Source organism: Ictidomys tridecemlineatus, chromosome 7 (assembly GCF_052094955.1).
Source record: "Ictidomys tridecemlineatus isolate mIctTri1 chromosome 7, mIctTri1.hap1, whole genome shotgun sequence".
In the NCBI taxonomy this organism is placed as follows: domain Eukaryota; kingdom Metazoa; phylum Chordata; class Mammalia; order Rodentia; family Sciuridae; genus Ictidomys; species Ictidomys tridecemlineatus.
Genome location: NC_135483.1, coordinates 154918168 through 154937933, shown reverse-complemented (window position 1 = coordinate 154937933; position 19766 = coordinate 154918168). Strand labels below are relative to the sequence as shown.

At 33.1% G+C, this 19766-nt stretch overlaps 1 protein-coding gene across 1 annotated transcript in view; it reads right to left on the bottom strand.

The window, feature by feature from the left end:
* Positions 1-6354, bottom strand: part of Col3a1 (collagen type III alpha 1 chain) — a 38120-nt gene extending 31766 nt beyond the window's left edge. Inside the window, exon 1 of the mRNA XM_005324388.5 lies at positions 6151-6354. Within this exon, the coding sequence (XP_005324445.2) occupies positions 6151-6232 (82 nt within the window). The 5' untranslated portion in view covers positions 6233-6354. The remainder of the gene's footprint in view (positions 1-6150) is intronic.
* Between the last annotated feature and the right edge of the window lie 13412 nt (positions 6355-19766).

The following is a 19766-nucleotide window of genomic DNA, read 5'->3' as shown; positions in this document are numbered from 1 at the left end:
CCATTTTGAAGTAAAAATAATATTCCATGAAGCTTCTTAACAAATAGGTAATTTAATTTGAGCAATGAGTGACTTTTTTTCCTCTTCTTACTGAATTCTCATCTGGGAAAAGGTACTGTGCAATCTGGAAAACTAAAAATTACAGATGTGATATGTAAATTACCATAACATTTTTTTCCCATTACTTTTGAATATTTTATAAATGTGAGTGTTTGGAGTTCATATAGTTTCTAAATAAAATAAGTTTGATTTCTCTTTAAAATTATGTCATAAGTGTTTGGAAAATATACATTTTTATGAAATTATTTTGCTGCTTACATATTTATTTTACATATTATATTCATATATGTTAGATGAGTTAACAGAAAAATTCTGAAGAAAAAAATATGTACATGATATAGATGGATAATTTCAAACTAAAAATTATATTTTTCATGGGCAAGGTAGACTTTGCTTATTCTATCACCATCAGAATTTAAAAAAGAAACAAAACTTTATGAATCATAATTTCTGGGTGTTTCCTTTATTCTTTATAGATATATAATTTTGTGTTTCTAATAGAATTTTCTTATGTTGATTAATTTTTTATTCTGCCTAAAGTAAAAATAGATAGTAGAAATCTAAAAGTATCTTATATCTAATCATCAGCAATTGTATCTGTAAAATATTTTAATGTCAAATATGAAAGCATTGAAGAATATACTATTTATTCTGTTACAGTTGACAAATTAAATTATACTTTGATATAAAATTAAATTATACTTTGATAACAAAAATTTTACATTTGACCTTTCTTACCACTAAGTCACTAAGTAATTTCTTTCTTAGACCATTTTACTTGCAAGTACTACTACTGGGATTACCAGACAGAATATTATAATATCTCCTATGTTGTAAGCACTGTTCTGAGTGGTTTACATCCTTTTGACTTAATTCTCTCAAGTCCCTATGAGATGAGTCCTGCAATAACCCTGACTTTACAGATGAAGAAGCTGAAACAAATGGTAAGTAATTTCTCCAAGGTTACATCATCAAGTTTTAATCTAGGAAGGCTTTCTCTTACATTCAATAATCTGAGCCATTGCATTCTATTCCTTTTCTGCTTTCAAAGACTGGGAAGGATTACATAGGAAAGCTTCAAAACTCTGTCCCATGTGGTTTATAAATCCTGCAAGGTTAAAATAAGAGTCTAAAAAGCAGATTTTTTGAGAGGTAATATTTCTCTGAATAATGTCTTTTCTCTCTGGTCTCAAAACAAGCATCTGGAGTTAAATTCTATTGTTTATTTCTCTTGACCTTATGAAAAAAAGTCATATCTCCAAGGCCACCCTGATGGCATCCAGACCACCAACAGGATCAACATGTGATTTAGAAGCACAGCATCCATTTTACTACATACAGAGAAGGAGGATTCCAATTACAACTATAACAAATAGACAAAGTTTCTGCATCCAATGAAAAAACATTCAGGATGTCTTACTAAGATGCTGATTTTCAGAAAATATAGTTACTTACTAAGTGGTTCATGTTAATGAACATATACCTTCATCATAATTCTCCTCTGAATGATACTCTGACATTAAAAAACATACCATACAACTCCAAAGAATGTTTCTATGATTTTAATTTATTTAAGAACTGTAGTATCTGTTTGTAATCCTCCACAACAAAATACCATTAGGGGGATGGAAAGAGTTTCAGGAAAACACATACCATTTTCCAAAGCAGTAATTTCTCAAGGTTAGTTTTCAAGGAAAATTTAACTTTTAGGGATTTCTGGATCCTTTATTTTTGGTAGCTTTTTGTCCTCTTTGAACTTTTCTCTTTTGTTCATTAAGGCTGCATGTAAATGGCAGTGTTTGACCTCAGTCATGGAAAAAAAACAAGGCTTTTATTACTAATCTGAAAGGAATCCACTTCTGCTATGTTTTCATTAGGCACAGACAGAAATTCTAGTGGTTAATATAACTCTCTGAATTGCTGTTCACAAATGATTTGTGTAAGAAAAGTGAACTCACTTTTTCCATTGTCATCTTGACATGAAACAGGCAAAGTTTCCCTGTTGAAAATTCTGGACTTTTAAAAACACCCTGCAACTTAGTTTTCTGAGTGTGGCAAATGATGGGACTGAGCTAAAAAGAAAAGTCCCTAGGGAAACTGTTTTATAGAAAACAATTAACTGAGATGTTTCCAGAAACTTATTGAAGACCTGGAAACTTTACAAATGTTCCCCTTGTCTAGCAAAAGTAATAACATCTTTCATCTTTAAAGCTTTAGCTCATAAGCAATCCACTTTAATCACTTCAAGGTGGTGATATCACTTGATGTTACAAAATGAAAGAACTGGCTACATAATCTTTGGAACTCTGCACAAAAGCAACAACATCCACAGTGGAAATCATGGAGTTTTGATAGATGGTACTCTTCTCTGAGTGACAGCTCAAGACTTGGCGTAAGACTCTGTAGGTGTGGAATAGTGGCTTTCATGAGGAACTATCTTTTAGTCTCAACTAAAATTCTGGTAAAATCACAGAGAAGAGTTGAAATTTTTAAAAATAAATCTATGAATAAGACATCAACCCAGGAATCTGAATTAGTTAAAAGGCATTTTATTCTCTCAGTCTTTCCTTCTTTCTCTGCATTGCTGCAGAGGCTTTGATCTTTTATATGTTTCGAATTGAAGCAAAGATACCTATTTACATATAGGCCTTCAGATTATCTGATGTTGAGTATTCTGGAAGGAGTAAAGAAATGCATGAGCAAAACCCACAAAAATTTTCTTTCAATAATTCTTTATTTACTACTAATGTACATTTTTCACAGGACCATGATAATTTCTGGTTAAAGCACAAACTCCGAGTCTCTTCTTAAAAAAAAACAAACAAACCAGTTTTACCAGTTCAAAGTTAAATACTAAACATAGAAGTACCTATCCCTTTTCACCTTTATAAATATACTAGCTCAACTATTTTTTAGGACCATGTACTATTTTTTGGTATCTCTCTTCAGTGAAAACAATTTCTAAAATAAGAGAGTTCAGGTATTTTAAATTTATGCTTTGTGTCCTCCAAGTTTAACAGGATTTTGGTTCTAGTCTTAACTCTGTCATTACCTAATTTCATGAACTCAACTAAAGTACTAGACCCATGTGAGATGAATGACACAAATTTGAAAACAATTATGTAAAAAAAAAGAGGTTCTTTTAAGGTACAATTGTTTCTTGTGAATTAATGCTACTCTGTTTTTCATTAGTTAAGTATGTTTAATAATAGGGACAGCACAAGTCAGAAAACTTGAATGGTAACTGACCAGTTACAATTTTTTTCTTTAAGCATAATGGAAAATAGATTATCATGATGTGAAATGAGAAACTGAATCTCTATTTTTGAAATATATAAACATGTAAAGGTTCACAACTCCTTTTAGTCAAATTATTACTGTAGAAAAATTTAACAATTCAAAGAACACACTGGATTACAACTGTTTCTGTCCCTGCCTGAATGAAACAGTATTAATTAGTAATATTTATCTCTACATCTATCTACATATCTAATAAGCAGTGAGTAAAATACTTATGTCAAGAAAGGGTTACATCAGAGTCTCTGAAAGTGAAAAAATATTTTTAAAAAGTCAAATGTAAAAATGTGGAAATGGTCCACAAATTTTATTTCCAATGTCTTTAAATATTGTCACCATTGTTTGTGTGTATTTGGCTATATTTTATTGGTAACATTTCATCTATTTAAGAAAGAATGTTTAATACTTAAAATTCACACATATGATATTTTCAAATCTCACTATAAAATGCTGAGTTCCCTGTATACTGATTTTGGTTATGTAAGTGGTGTCTCCATCAGCCGCTAGATGGCGCGTGTTTGCACCCAAAGCTTGGCATGTTTATAAACCACAGGAAATATAAAACAGATCACGTTTTTCCATTGCTGGAATAAAGCACATGTATAAAATAAATCTTTCACAAATTTGTAAAAAGACCAAAATTCTTTGTGAAGACTTTTTTTTTTTTTTTTTTTTTTTTTTTTTTTTAATGCTCCCAAAACCTCAGAGTAGACCACAGTTCGTGTGCTTCAGCGCTGTGCTGTTCCTGGTGTAGCTGGGCATTTGCAAGACACCCCCACCCCAGCGCTACAGGGTACTCCCAGTGTGCTATGTATTCAGCCACCTCCTGTAACCTCCCCAAAGCTTATCCATCAGCAGGTTTTTCTTATAAAACCTATAAGAAACATAAGTCACAGTGTCTTAAAGCATCTAAACTTTTTTTTCATGACACAAACAATGAAGTTAAACAAAGTCCCTCCCATCTTCTTTTAAGAGCACACAAATGTAAAGAGGTGAACAAAAAGAACTTATGTGATGTGAAGACAATGTACACATCAAGCACCCCTTTTCTTCCTAAAGTTCAGAAGAAAACAGCATAGTGCTTATATCTCATAGCTCTTATAATCACTAGGTAATTACAAATAGTTAACTGATCTTTTGAACTCAAACCCAAGTTTGTAGTCTTGTCAGTGAGCGAGAACTCTGTGATGTTTCCTCCAGAAATCAGTAGAAATTAATAACTTTAGAAAATAGGTGAAAATCTTTATTGGGGTGGGGTCTATAAATTATTTCTTATCGTAGGAGAGGACTGAGACTTGTAGAATCTTCTAGGAGGAACAGAATAGGAAGGGAAAGGGAGGAATGATAGGAAAGGAAAGAAAATGGAGTGCTTGAGAGAAAGGATGAGGAGACAAGGAGAGAGAAGAGATGGAGGAAGAAGTGCTCTCATGGGGATAGGGAGGGAGTGAGAGAGGAAGGGAAGGCAACAATGAAGAGAGATGGGCTGTGCCTAGGATGGGGGTGGGGTGATGAGTGAGGAAGGAAAAGGCAGAGGATGTCTTAAGGAGCCAAAAGGGGTGGAGAGACAAGGAGGAGGGAAAAGGAAGGGAGAGAGGGGCTAAGGAACAAGGAATATGGGTGTTCCTCCTCTTCTGTGGCCATGGATGATATAACTAATGAACTGTCATTGGGTATTTCCCTCCACCCACATTTGCATATATTATTTTGAAGATACTAAACATATTTGCTATCACAAATCAAAAACAATTTTTCTTATACACTAATCGCAAAAACTATAGATTAAAAAATAAACTTAAAAAATAAACATGTCTATATGTAAAGAAAATTTGTTAACTAATGATTTTGTCTAGTTATCTTTAAGTTTAATATCGAAGTGGTTATTTCAATTAATTGGTTCAGTATTTTCATGGCTATAAGGAACATACAAACTTACAAAAACATTTCACATAAATAATGAGTGTTTAAAATATCTAAACTTTCTATATGCAAATATTGGAAAAATATAGTCAATCTGTTTTTTGAAGGCAAGCTTTAATGTCTTTACTTTGTTTGTAGAAAAGTCAAAACATTACTGTGGAAAACACTTTTTAGAGTATTCTCTTCATTAATATGAGTGCAGCCAAAATACAGAACATGCAGGAAAATACTATATCTGTAACCATCAACTATTAGAAGATATGGATTGATCAACTACTCAAGTGCTTGAAACAATAAAATCAGGAACGTTGAAACTTTTTACCTCTCTGAATCCATTTAAGGAACATTGACAGATATTCTGTTGTTACCACTTCACAGAAATATATTAAACTATTTCAGTGATTCATAATAACTTCCTTTAGACTAGTCTTAATGCATGCTATTTTTAAAGTGTCTTATCTTATTGAGGAAACAATACTCAACATTCTATCCTTACAAAGAATCCAGCATACAAAGGAGAACATAAAATTATTACAAGAAACCAATAACTTCCAGACTGTAGAGGGAAGCATTCCAAGCCATTAACAGTCCAGGAGGAAAGCCTTTTAAAACCATTTTTAAAAGTTTCCAGTACCTTAAACATGAAAACAAGTTAGTACAAGAAAATCTTTATTTTATGCATAGAGAACTTCTAAATACAAACATGATGTTATTCTTTTGAACAAATGTAAAAAGCAAAATTATGCTCAGGTTAACATGTCACAATTGAGAGTTCATAGAGAAATCTTTCAGGAGGCTGATTTTCCCCTTTATACTTCTTTGTAAGAAATAAAGACGAAAACCTCAGAAAGTTTCTTGGAATCAATACCTACTCACCCGATTCCTGTTGCGCCAAAATAACAGTGGGATGAAGCAGAGCGAGAAGTAACCAGGTTCCCTTTTGCACAAAGCTCATCATGTCTAAATATCAGACATGAGACTCTTTGTGCAAAAAGGAGAAAAGAAAAGCAGTTCAAAGTAGCACCATCAGTTGTTCCCTGCCCTTCAGCACCAGGCCCGTCATAAAACTCAGCCACTGAGATTCCTTTGCTCTGGCCTTAAATAGGAAAAAGTTTGGCTTCCCTCACTTTCCAGCCCCTTTCTGAAATATGAGAGCAGCACCCATCCCCTTAGCAGTAAAAGAAATGATTAATATTTCTTTTTCTCTTATAGAGGACAGAACCCACAGAGTTAGAAAAATAGCACATCTGGAGCTTGTGTGCATCTGCTTATGTATGTTACATACTTTAGCCTTACATACACGTTTGTGAACTTATGAACATATATGGAAATGCTTTGCTTTGTGTTTATAGTATGAGAATTCTCACTGTATGTTTATTCCTCCTTTTAACATTAACAACTGCAAATTTTTGAGAAATTGCCTGAAACATTCTCAGGCATGAATAATTTTGCAAACTTTATCTTCCTAGAAGATTTTGATATTGAGATTTTGCCAGAATCTACCCTAACTCAATTTAAATAGAGAACTGTAAGAGATTAGCTAGAAGAAATGCATCTGTTTGCTTTTTTTCACTCATCCACCCACCCTGTCAAAGGACTAAGTATCTGAACTATGTTTGAAGGGAATCCTAACAGTTAGATACTAATCTACAGCAGTTTCTAGTTCTCACAAATTTCTTTAGCAAGTCTGAGTGCTTTTTTGTGAGATTTCCAATTTATATGCTGTTTGGGGAAAGCTAGAACAAATTTTTCTTGAGAAAAATTCAGACTTTTCATGTCTTGACTTTCTAAAAAACTGAAAAAGAAAGAGTTTATCACATGGAATAGTAAGAGTATAAGAAAAAATTCTCATTTTGCCTGCATTGGTATAAAGTTTAGTGTGTGTGTATATATATATATAAATATATATATATATTTCTATACAGGTCCTAATAACATAGATTTTTTAATATATTTCTGAGTCTGCCTAAGGAGTAATTTCTGAAATGTACTTTAAAGATGGGTAAACACCATTTATAGATCTTTGATAAATTTCTGAAGGAAAAGATATGCTTGTTTACAGTATTAAGATATTTCTAAATAATCAAGATGTTTATTGACACCGTAATACTCAGTCCATTATTCCTTAATTCATCTCTGTAATCTATACTGGGCATTTCAACTCTCATCAAAGCCATCTGCATTTAATTTTCATGTTAACTTAACCATGTCCACATCCATGCATGAGCACATGAAATTCTTCCTATCTTACACCAACTCAGGGAAGTCAATTCACAGTGACCCAGCTCAAAAATTTCTTCCTTAGGGAAACCATGTCTTTTAAATCTCTTTTCATCTCTTTCTCCTAATTCATGGTACTTGATATTCACTCAATTTTTAATATACACACAGACACATACAGACACCATAAATTTTATAAGCATGGGCAACAGTACACTTGCTTCCTTATATTTTTGTCGTGGGGAGCACAAACCAAGATATGCCAATGTAGATGACATCATCTACATGGAGATATCTAGAACAAAACCAAACTCTTGTGCATATTCTGTTTTTGAATAAGAGGGTTGCTGCTTGAGGGGAAATACAGTAACTATTGAAATGGTCATAAACATAAGCTTTTTTACTGGGTCATGGTAGAGATATTGGGAGAAAAGATTGTCAGAAGCATCATCCAATCATCTTCATCCGATACTTTGATAAATTTCTCTTGTGTTCAAATTCAGAAATGTGATTACTTTTTTTTATGGAGTCTGCTATCTGAATAAAAATGTCATAGATCTACATTAAAGAGATTTTTCTTTTTTGGTTAGACGGCCAATGAAAATTAAACTTTATTGAATTTGTTCATTAGAATTATTTTCCAGTGTGAAAAATCATAAATGACACTTAAAAAATATACCTTTTATACTTTATTGCAGGTATGGCATGTAAACTTACTATTCCATGTTTAGTTTTTCCCAAATGTCTTCCTTTGTCTAGCTATTTAACTAAAAGCTTTATATATACAAGTAAAATTCCTGATTGATATACTCATTAAGGAAAGTTAGCTGGTATTTTGCAGATGGAAGCATTGTTGTATTGTTAAGGTTTATAGTGGGGAGCTAGAGAAATCATTCTACAGATTTTCTGATTTATCATTCTTTACTACTTTGAAAATATTTAAATGTCCTACATAGGGACCCTTGGTGTTCTGCATCCCAGATTCTGTTCCTTCTCCTCTGTCAAAGTGTTTCTTAATACAGTGATTGATGGGTGTGGATCTGAATTGGTGTTACAACTGGGTGGAACATTGGTGATTCCTATTTCGCAACCCAGCAGCTGATGTAATCTAGACACAGATATTTTTTCTATACCTCCTTGACTTTACTACTGTTAACCAGGATTCATAAACATGTCATTTTGATCTCTTGGTTGCATCTGAAAGTTTAACACAAATCTAAATAGCTACACCAACCAAAGCACTGCTTAATCTAGCTCTCTTTTCAACAAAGAGAGTGGCTGAAATGATGAGGCACAGTAAGGGTGTGGCAGATTATCAACCAAAAATTCAAGTCTTCCAGCTCAGTGGAAAGTGGAGTTTGGGAGAGCTGCATTAGCACAGCTGTGATGAACTCAGTAGGCCAGTGAATGTCAGCAGTGCTCTCTACAATAGCAATAAGAAAATCAATTATCTCCACTATGAAAAACACATGAAGCAGAAGTTTCCTCCTTGGTTGGCCTGCTTTATGTCTGTTTTTCTTTTTTTCCCTAAGCTAAGGAGATGCTTTATTTTTATGGACATTTCCTATATTTCATGTAACTGTACTGTCCTTTAAAATGTACCTGTGATTATATTCATTTCAAAATACATAAATTCATAGTATGATTACAGACTAGATTAGCATAATTACCAATACAATCATAGGATATAGTGTAAAACTTTTTTTTTTTTTTTTTTTGTTATTCCTAGGGAGTTGAATCTTCATGGGTGGAACCATATTTGGAGAGCTGTATTTCTTTTGTTTGCTGTGCTGGAGATTGAATCCAGGGGCGTTTTAATAATGAGCTGCATCCCCAACCCTTTTCATTTTTCATTTTGAGACATGGTCTCCCTAAGTTGCCCAAGCAGGCCTGGAACTTGTGACCTTCAGTCTCCCCAGTGGGTGGGATTTCAGGCATGCACCACCTCGCCCAGTGAAGAGCTGTATTCATTTTAAAATAATTTAAACAAACATTAAAACAAACACTAGTATGTGCAAAGTGAAAAGAAAATCATGCTGTAGTTGAGGGACTTGAACATATATAGCCATAGATATTTCTAATTAAGTGAAAATGACTTTGGGACATGACAACAAGAATTTGTGGGACATGACCATTGAGTATTTGAGTGATTACTATGACCAAATCTTCAAGACCCTTCTCTTTATTTTCCTCTTAGTACCCAGGGTTCTATTATTTTTGTTCCTATATAATTATATTAATAATCATTTCTTTTTACCCTAGAAATTTCACTTTTGTACAAGAGACGCATTTCCTTGACTTTCTATAAAATTGTGTGCCACAAAGCAATCTGTTTGAAAATGCTTACTATCTCTATTCCAATCTGGTCTTTAGGTTGTTAAACCTAAGACTCTGTATTTCTATCTTTGTAGTTACCCCAACATTGAATAGAAAGTTCAAAGAGGTTATGAGACATTCAAAATTACTCATTGGAATTGGAATTAAAAATTAAATAGCACACTTTCCAAAACCTTTTTTTTTTTTTTACAATATTTTCCACTTGGATTAGTCACTGATCATGGTAATGATATTTTTTATGTAATTTAAAAATCGGGCACATAATTTAGTATTTTTTTTCCTAACAGGGCATTGTAAAAAGGTGGATAGAAACTATAGAGTTAATGATCAATTTTTAAAAGATCACTATTTTCCTGATTTCTGTCTTATTGTTTATCTTTAATAATTGTCAATGCTATATTTAAGGAAAATTTAAGTAGTCGTAAGTAAATGCTCATGAATTTATACTCAGTGATGAAGTACAATCTTAGGAAATTGAAAGAGTTTGCATATGTGTTTATATGTGTTGGTGTACGTGTGTGTGTTTATATGCTTATAATATAAATAAATATACATGTAAATATTTTAAAGATTGACAAAAATTGAGCAAACAAAATTTTAAGGAATAGCCTTAAATGTTTGCAGTGTAATTGTATTTGTTTTGTCAATCTTCCTTCACAGAAGTGGATAAACATCTGAGTTTCCTCTTATATGGATAGAAAATTGTTATTTAATTCATAGACTTTTTTGATCACTGAAATGAAAACTGAATAGGCATTTTGAATTATTTATTTGTGAAGCTTTCTGACATGCATGTTTTTTCCTGAACGAAGTCTTCATATACTTGTGTTTCATTGGTAGCTTTGCGATCATCATTATTGTTTTAATTTGAAAATTCATAGAAAATTAAAATGCATCTTTCCACTTAACACAATGACTCATCTTTGAACGGTGTGATTACATTATAAATTTTGCAAGAGTGAGTGAGGCTGGGATGCAGCATCTTGTAGGAGTTCAGGAGTTCCCAGTAGGGTCTTCAGTTAACTTAATTATTATTGAGATCGAAGTTCCACTCTGCAAATCCCACTAGACTCTCTATCAAATATAATTTGTCATGTGAGTCAGACTTTGGAATTTTCAGCAGTATCCAACACAGCTGCAATAGCTTTTCAAATGTAGCCAATTCTGGGTGAAGATAAAAAGAAGGCCCAAATCACGATCTTCTGATAGAAGAATGAGATAGGTCACTGCTAAACTTTCTGAATTTGCATGCTTTTAAATAGAAACTGATTTTAATTCCTATCAATGTTCTTTATATTCAGATACTCAATGGGGTCCCATGTTGAGGGTCTTTTAAAACAAGTAATTCTTAAGAACACAAAAAGTAAAAGCCTCCTCAGCCTGCCTCTCCAGAAATAAATGGAAGTAAATGTGAACTTTTCATATTTAACTTATCATGTTATTATTTTACACAGTTAGCCTTTTTCAAGTTAGTATTATTGTACATGTAAACAACATCCTGCTTAATTGTATGCAGACTTCATTTTTGTCTCTATGTTAAATAATTTTTAAAGAAGCCCTATATTTGTGCATGTTATTGGCCTATTGTGTAATGCCAACATTAAACTCTTGGAGGAAAGAGGCTGATTCAAATGTCTTTCTTTGGTGTCAAGGACATTGACATTGCTCTCTGGAGTCTTACCATTCATGTGACAATGCTCAGTTTGTTATCTTTGCTTTGTATATCTATTTATTTGTGTACTCATTTTACTCCTGCTTATAGACTTTTCTTATTTCCTACCCCTACCCACTTTTTAAAGTCATGCAGAGCAGTAGGCACAATTCCTGGTATGCACAGTCACGTAAACATAAAAGCAAATGACTGGACTGGAATAGAAATATCTTAAATATTTTGATGTTTAATACTATAATTATTTCTATAAAAATCATGGGATCAAGATCTTGAATCAGTCTCTAGCCTAACCTCTTTTTAAAATAGATATTAGATGTATTTCATGAAATGATTCAGTCAAAATATCTGACTAGTGAAATTGAAATAATCCAAGTAGAAAGTCTCCACATAAAAATTATTTTACCTTGATTATGCAAGGTGCTAATATTTGGATGTGCTGCGCCCCTCCCCTGACTCAGGCAATGGCAAGGCCCTACTGAGGTGGATGGTGCAAGGCATCCATCCTCTGGAGGAGCGCAGTATGTTTCTGGGAATGGGCTGATTTGTTTTTGTATTCCTTTAATAAGTATAGTTGCGATTTCTCATATGACCATTAAGTATGAAGGAAAAATCATGACTTTCCCAATTAATGCAACTACTTCTAAAGCATAGATCTTCTAAATGCAATGATTCAGATGTGGAGTGTAAATTGTTAATGTCTAACGAAAAACTCCCTGTATTCCTGTCAAGGAAGTTTTTGAGAAATTAAATTAAAATCTAGAGAAGAAAAATTAATGTTAAGAAGACAGATTAGTGCTTAGTACTGGGCAACTTGTTCTTGTTCCTGTGCACAATGGTTTGTGGTCTTACTCCTGTTTGATTAAAAGTAATAACAAATCAACTACTTGCCATAACCATGGCACCGGTTCCAGTCAGTAAGTCAAGAAGAATAGTCAAGGTATAGGCCAATAGTTTGGGACATTTGTAACCATTATTAAAAGTTAACTAAGCAGAACAGCTCAAAGCAAAACTCGAACTGAGAGTACAAATGCTTGCTTATGCATAAGCCAAGATACATTCTTCCATTCTAATTGTAGCTATGTAATATTTTGTTTTGTTTGAATAATGATTCCTGTTTTGTAACCATAAAGTACTGTAAGCCTGCCAAAATGAAAAGCATATATGATCAACTTCACAAATAAAGATTGGGATCAACACCTTCACTTTGGTGTCTGTGTTGTTTCTCCACCCCCTCTTTCGCCGACTCCTCACTATCCGTTCGTCTCCTGAGACCCCCTGTTGGAGCTGGTCTCCGACATGGATGAATATATTGAATAAATTAATATTACTCTATTCTTTCATGTTTAGCTATATCTATTCTTTTCATTTCCCATCCCCGTCTCAACAAGAAACTAAACACAATTTTAGGTAATCCCCTATGTACAATTCATTCTGATTCAGGCAATTGTACTGAAGTACAATTCAGTCTTCTTAATGAATCTAATGGCACTGTTCTTCCAATGCCCAATCTATATTAATGAAATTTTCATGCTTTGACTTCTCCTTTCTGTCTCAAATGATCCTTCATTATTTCTATGGTTCAAATCATACTCTATTTTCAAAACTCTGCTCCCAAATCACCTGATCTGTAAAATATTTCTGATTATCTATATTGAAATAAATCTCGCTTACCTTTCCTGTGGCTCTTAGTTTCTTTCAATTTAGTTTTCCATCTCCATTACTAGACTGAAATCTACTGAAAACAGGGCAAGATTGGTCTTTACTGACATTTTTAAACCACAGTACCTATTACATGGACTGGCATATATTAGGCAATTAAAAAATATCAAATGGCATGTGGTTTAAAATATAAAACACTTAATTCAGCAAAACACATGTAAAGTGATCTATTTTATTTGTATCCTTTAACATTTTTGTAATTTTCAGTAAGGTAATTATTCCCAGTATTTCCATCAGTAAGAAAAAGGAAGATCACTCATTTAAGCATAGGAAATCTTTGGATTTCTAATGAATTTTTAAAATTACCAGATGTTATAAATTTATTTCTAAAATAGAAAAAATAAACAATGGAACATTAGCAAACAAATGGAAAATAGTCCATCTCTGTTGATCACAGTATCACAAGTAAGAGACCACTCAAACTGCATTCAATTTGTAAAATGGAAAGAAATACAGATAATTCACCAAGGATGGTATCACAGAACAGTCAGAAGCTAATTTAAAGATGAATTAAAAATTGAACTAAAATGCATCATTACCTTAATTTATTTTGCAGGTAAAATTTTATAAAATGGTATATAATGGTATATCATGAGAATAACATGCTTCAAAGAGGAATTCTTACACTTTTAATTCAAATTGTTTGTACTCCCCTGGAGTCAATTTTCTTGCTTAGTTAATATTGTTGAAAAATAGAAAACTGATACAAAATAAGTCAAAACTGAAATGTCCTTACCCTCCCACAAATACAGACACCCCTCACATAATGTAAGACAAATGTCTAAAGCTTTGTTTCGTTGCTTGATTTATTGGTTTAGGTTCCCTGGAAAATTGTGGAAACTTCAGTCTGTTTGGCTGAGTATGCCAAGGACACGTGCAAATCAGGTAATACCATTTTAGAGAGGTCTCCTGTGTATAGGCATTGTATTCATTTTCTGATTGTAAGGGGAAACTTAGCTTCAGAGTAGGCAGCCACATTGACCTAGATTCAGCATCAGGGTTGGGTCCTGCTTATGACTGCTTGGTGTCCAGCTGAAACAATCACTGCTGAACTTTTCATTTGGGTGTGGCTGGCTCTGGGAGGTCAACAGCTGAAGGTTAGTAGTTGGATTCAATGTGTAATCAAACTGGGGAGGCTTATGTGAGAATTACCTGACTTTTCCTACCTCCCAACTTAATGTTGTACAAGCAACACACTTTTATGGTGAGGAGGGAAAAAGAAGAAAAAAGAAATATGTTTGCCAGCTATTTGTTATGATGACTACCTAAATGAAGAGAAATTAATAGCTAAAATAAGGCTTTTGGATTAGTTTTTAAAAACCTAAGTGTTAGTATTTCTTATTCAAAAATAAAGAACTGATGAATTGTTTGAAATCGTATGGATTTAGAAATGGGGGGGGGGGAGGGAAGGGGTGCATCATGGGAGATTTCACTGAAATTCACACTTAGTTGAAGAAGGCAATTTTATATCTGCACTTTCTTGCTACAGCAAACACCAGAGCAAAATATGGCCAGACAGTCAACTGGGACAGCATGACACACCACTGGAAAAAATGACTGTCGAGTACAAAATTACAAGAAAAGTAAAATCATTGTTGAAGCCACGTTAGCATACCCTGCTCAAATTGTATCTGATTCTCTAGACACTTCTTTTGGAAGATTCCCCAAAACAAAAGCAGAGAAATTACATAAATGGTTTTCCAGGCCAACCTTTCTGATTTAGTGTGCTGTAAGTTGCTTGCAATGTTTCTCCAAGTAGGGGATCCAGGAAAATTCCTAGGGGTTGTGGATTTTGGAATGTCACCAAATCATTAATGACTGCAGCTACACTAGTTAGCAAAATTCTTCCTAGCTGTTATTAAGAAGATAAGGTAACAAGTGAAAAAGAGGAAACAACAGTAATAGTGATAGCCAATCAACACCTCGGGCTGTAGGGTTGTATGTGTGTATCCATCATAGTGCTAGCTTGGTTTCTTTGTTTTTATTGCAGAAACCACACTGGTGGAGTTAACTTCTCTTCTCTTTATAGGGGTTGGGGAGGGAAAGAAAGATAACATTTCTCATTTCATCCTCTTAAAAGTTTAGAACCTAGAGGAAATGGGTAAGAAGAGTTTGGGGTAAAGAAGTCTTAAGATTTTAAAAACTGAAGAATACCAAAATATGGACCACATTAAATAACCACATTCCCAAAGTGGCTAATTTACATGTTGGAGTTTATTTATGATGACAATTTACTTGGTTAATCACTATTGCTACTTTGTATTTTCTTTACAACCATAAGTTCCATGGGGAAAGGGCTGTATCTGCTCTGGGGTCACTGTATCTGCTGTATCTGCTCTAGCACCCAGCACACACTCTGATGGAACAGGGCTTGAAAGGGTTTGCTGACTGAGGACATGCCCAGATTCTACTTGAATACTGATGATTCAAAGTTTTCTGGCAATTTCATTATTTTTTTTCAGTCTAATTTGAGTAATTTAAATTTAAAGAACTCCCAATTCTCAATCTTGAATAGTGATTTTTGTGAGAAATCCATCACTTTATAATAAAAGCATCTATCTTTAGGTCTCATGACATTTTGCTTCATTCCTTATTCTTAAATATCAAAATAAAATCCCTGCCAAGTGAAAGAAATACAAGGAAACTCAAATAATTTGCCGGAGGCAAGTTTATTAACGTTTTTCCCAAAGCATATCTTATTTGAACTGTTTATTTTGGATCACTATCCAAAAGATAACTTTTTTTCCTCAGAAAATGTTACTTGCATAGTAAAGACAAAGAGTAGAATTAAGTGAGGAAGAGGAAGAGAGACTCCCACAAGTAAAATAGTTTCAGAAAATGTTTTCGATTGTGCAATTTAAGTAGTTAGTCCTAAAAATGGTTACTGAAGGAGTTTCAACTACCCCAAAATAAAATCTGAACAATTTTAAATATCTAATGTCTGATACAGTTCCTGAAATGAAAGGTACTCAATGCATGTCTATTTAATGAATGAATTAGGGTTACATGTTTTGAAATTTGTTGCCATGGAAAAATAATTGTAGATAATTTCCATAGTTAAAAATGATAAAGCCTGTCTTAATTATAATAATAGAAATTCTTATGGAGTACTTAATATTTACTAATCCTAGTCTATGATAAATATGGGCCTCAATCATAAGTTTATACATATATAAACTTAGGATAGGGCTGGCACATAGTAAACACTACACACACACACACACACACACACACAACTTAGTACTAATATCCATACACATGAAATATATCTTAGAAATATATATATTTAAAATAGTCCTCATTAGAAATACAGAAATATCCAATATATATAGATTATATATTTCTAATGTACATAATATGTATATTTCTTTTAATCTATACCACAATACTGTGAGCATGTACTACTTTTATACCTGTTTTTTTTCACATATATACCTGTTTTAGGTGAGTAAACTGACCTGCCTAAGATCACATAGTTAGTGAATGGCAAAGTCAAGGTATAAAAACAGGAAGTCTGTTTCCAGAATCCATTCTGTTTTTTTTTTTTTCTTTTCTTTTTTCTCTAATGGGACTTGAACCCAGGGTTACTCCAACTCTGAGAACTACATCCTCAGTCATTTTTATTTTATTTTGAGATATGGTCTCCCTAAATTGTCTAGGTTGTCCTTGAACTGGCAATCCTCCTGCTTCCGTCTCCTATATAGCTCCACATGCCTGGCTCAGAGTTCAATCTTTTAATCCTCATATATTATGTTGAATTTAGTAGTTCTAAATGCTTTTAAGCATATCAGAAACTATATATTTAATGTTCTGTATTCAATGGAATAATTTTGAGAATAGTTATTATGCTTTGTTCAATGTTATTATCAGCTATGTATTTGTCTCAAACATTTGAATGCTTTTTTTTGGTAGATACATTGAGAGTAAGCTTGATTTTTATTATATGCCAGAAACAATTCGTTGACATTTCTACTGTATAAATAGCCTTAACAAATTGTGCAACACTGCCTCAAAAAACAAAATGAGAACATAAATTAATGATCTTGATTTTCTTGAATGTTCCATAAAATCATTTTAAAAGCTACCCTTCAAATAGATCCAAAAATGTTTTTTTTGAAAAAGCAACGTGGGGATCCAGTCAAAGATGCATTCTTTATGTTGTGTTTGTAAATATAAAAGTAAATAATTAGAGAAAAAATTTAGTATGTGTAGGATTTAAGGAAGAGTCCCTTAAATATACTGTCTTGAGTGGAAATGGCAGAAATTTAAATTAGAATATAGACATTATCCAAATGAGTAGAATCTCAATATTTTAATCCTTTTTTTTTTTTTTTTGTCTTTCTCAGAATCTGTTAGGTAAATACAGGTTTTATTGTAGTCAATATTAAGCTTGAATTCCCCAAGTAAAAGCAGAGAGTGAATAGGCTTTCCCTCCCCTCAGGGCCTGTCATGCTGTAAACTGTACAAAATGATCCCATCCTGACAGTGCAGAAATGAACACAGTTTCCAACAAAACTTACATATGTGGCAGGGAGCTGTCCCGAAATGACATACTTAGGCAAATATTTCCAAAAGGATCATAGGATTTTCTTTGAAACCCAATTCCCTAGACTTTTCAACATTTCTTAGCTTGGTTTTCTCTTTATCACTTTCTCTCTTTATCATTTTTTCAAACAAAAGCTTGATCAATCTCCAGTTCCTTTAAAGAAGAATGTTTGCTTCAAATAGCACTTCTGATGTAGACCTTATCCAGTGCCCAAAAAGCAGTTGAAGAGAATGAAAAAAATAAAACTAGGGGGGCACCGAGAATTATTAGTAATTAAATACATCAAAGCAGCTAACCAGATTTCAATTTTTACTTATATATTTACTTTTTGATATTACACATTTGAAAGAGATGTGATTGATCTCAATTTTTAGATTTGGGTTTTCAAGGACATTGTTCAAGTTGTTCAAGTTCTCATATCGCCTCTGAATTGCTTTCCAACAATTCATGTAAATGCCTATAGGTGGATAATGGCCTCTAATTTATGCTTCAAACAGGTTTTAATCAGTTAATTATGTTATTCTAATACATACTACATACAAGGCACTGATAGGTAGCAGATGGAAATGAGCAATAAGAACATGAAGTTAAGGGAATGATTTTGAACACGGGGCCTACTATTAAAACACAATTCCCTAAAATTTTCAACATTTCTCAGCTTGGTATTTTCTTTATCACTTTCTTTCCATGCTTTCTTTTAAAAAAGCAGTTTACCAAGGACCATTTGACCCTGCCCTGGCTTAAGTCAATAGGGTATAATATAATTCCCAGCACACAATCTGTTATCTGCAGGGGTATTTTAATTAAAAACAAAGCTCAACAACCATAGACATATAGAAATGCAAGCTTCAGTTAGAACCCACTGGGGCAGGACAGGTGACCTAGAGTTGCCTTTAGATCTTTAACATATCACCATCATACTAAAGTTCCCTTTCCACTTAGGTACCTAAAGGAAAGACCATGCTCAGTAGGGACTTAAAAATCTGATACAATACTATCAGTCAAGAGCGAAGAAGTGGTACCTAGGTGGGACTCTATAGACATGTCCCTAAGACCCCCATAAAACTGGGAAACAAAGGGGACACATCATTGCTTCCTCTCTGAGAGGTGAGAGTGCCTTTTTTCCCCTTCTCCTTTCTCTTATAACAAATTTGCTGTAGTTTTACTTACTCTCATGACTTGCCTAAAACTTCCTCATGCAAGAACACAAGAGCCAAGAACACAACACAATCTCTGGTATCAAGCATCACACTGAGTTTGTTAGAGCATAAACAAAAAAGTAATACACGACTCTTAAACTTAAACAGATCATAATCTACTTAATATTGAGCAATTTGTTTGGCCACTTGGTACAAATTCTTACACTTATGAAGTGATAAAATTAACATAATTTGATATGGTTTGTTTTAGTTCAAATATTTATGACATTCCAAAAACTTTCCAAAAAGCATTTTCCCCTTGAATAAAAAAAAAAAAATCGCATATTGCCTCAAAATTTCTTCTTATTCTTACAATGTATTTTATGTCTGTAGTCAAATTTCAGTTTTCTGAATAGCACACATAGAAATGGACATGTCTGTTTTCTGGGTTGAAAATAATATCATCCCTTTCCCAGAGCACATTATGTTAAAACAGATAAAGAAACCCAGAGTTGGTTTTTTATAAAATTGCACATGAAGAGTTTTCTCAGTTGTTAAGTCATTGAAATGAGAAAGTGACTGGATCACTTTATTGTTTTCATTCTGGAACTGATATATGAATGTTTTCCACTTAAATGTCATGTGAAAATTTTTTTGTCCTTTCAAAAAGAGATGATAAAAATATTCTAGTAATCTGATGTAAAAATTTGTACTTAAAGTTAGCAATGTTAAGGACTTTACATTTGGAAGTATGAGAGAGTAGGTCTCATATGTGTTTTTAAAACCACAATTAAACAAAGAGGATTATAATACCTGTATTAATTCTTTATTTTTGTTTGTTTTATTATGATAAGTTCAG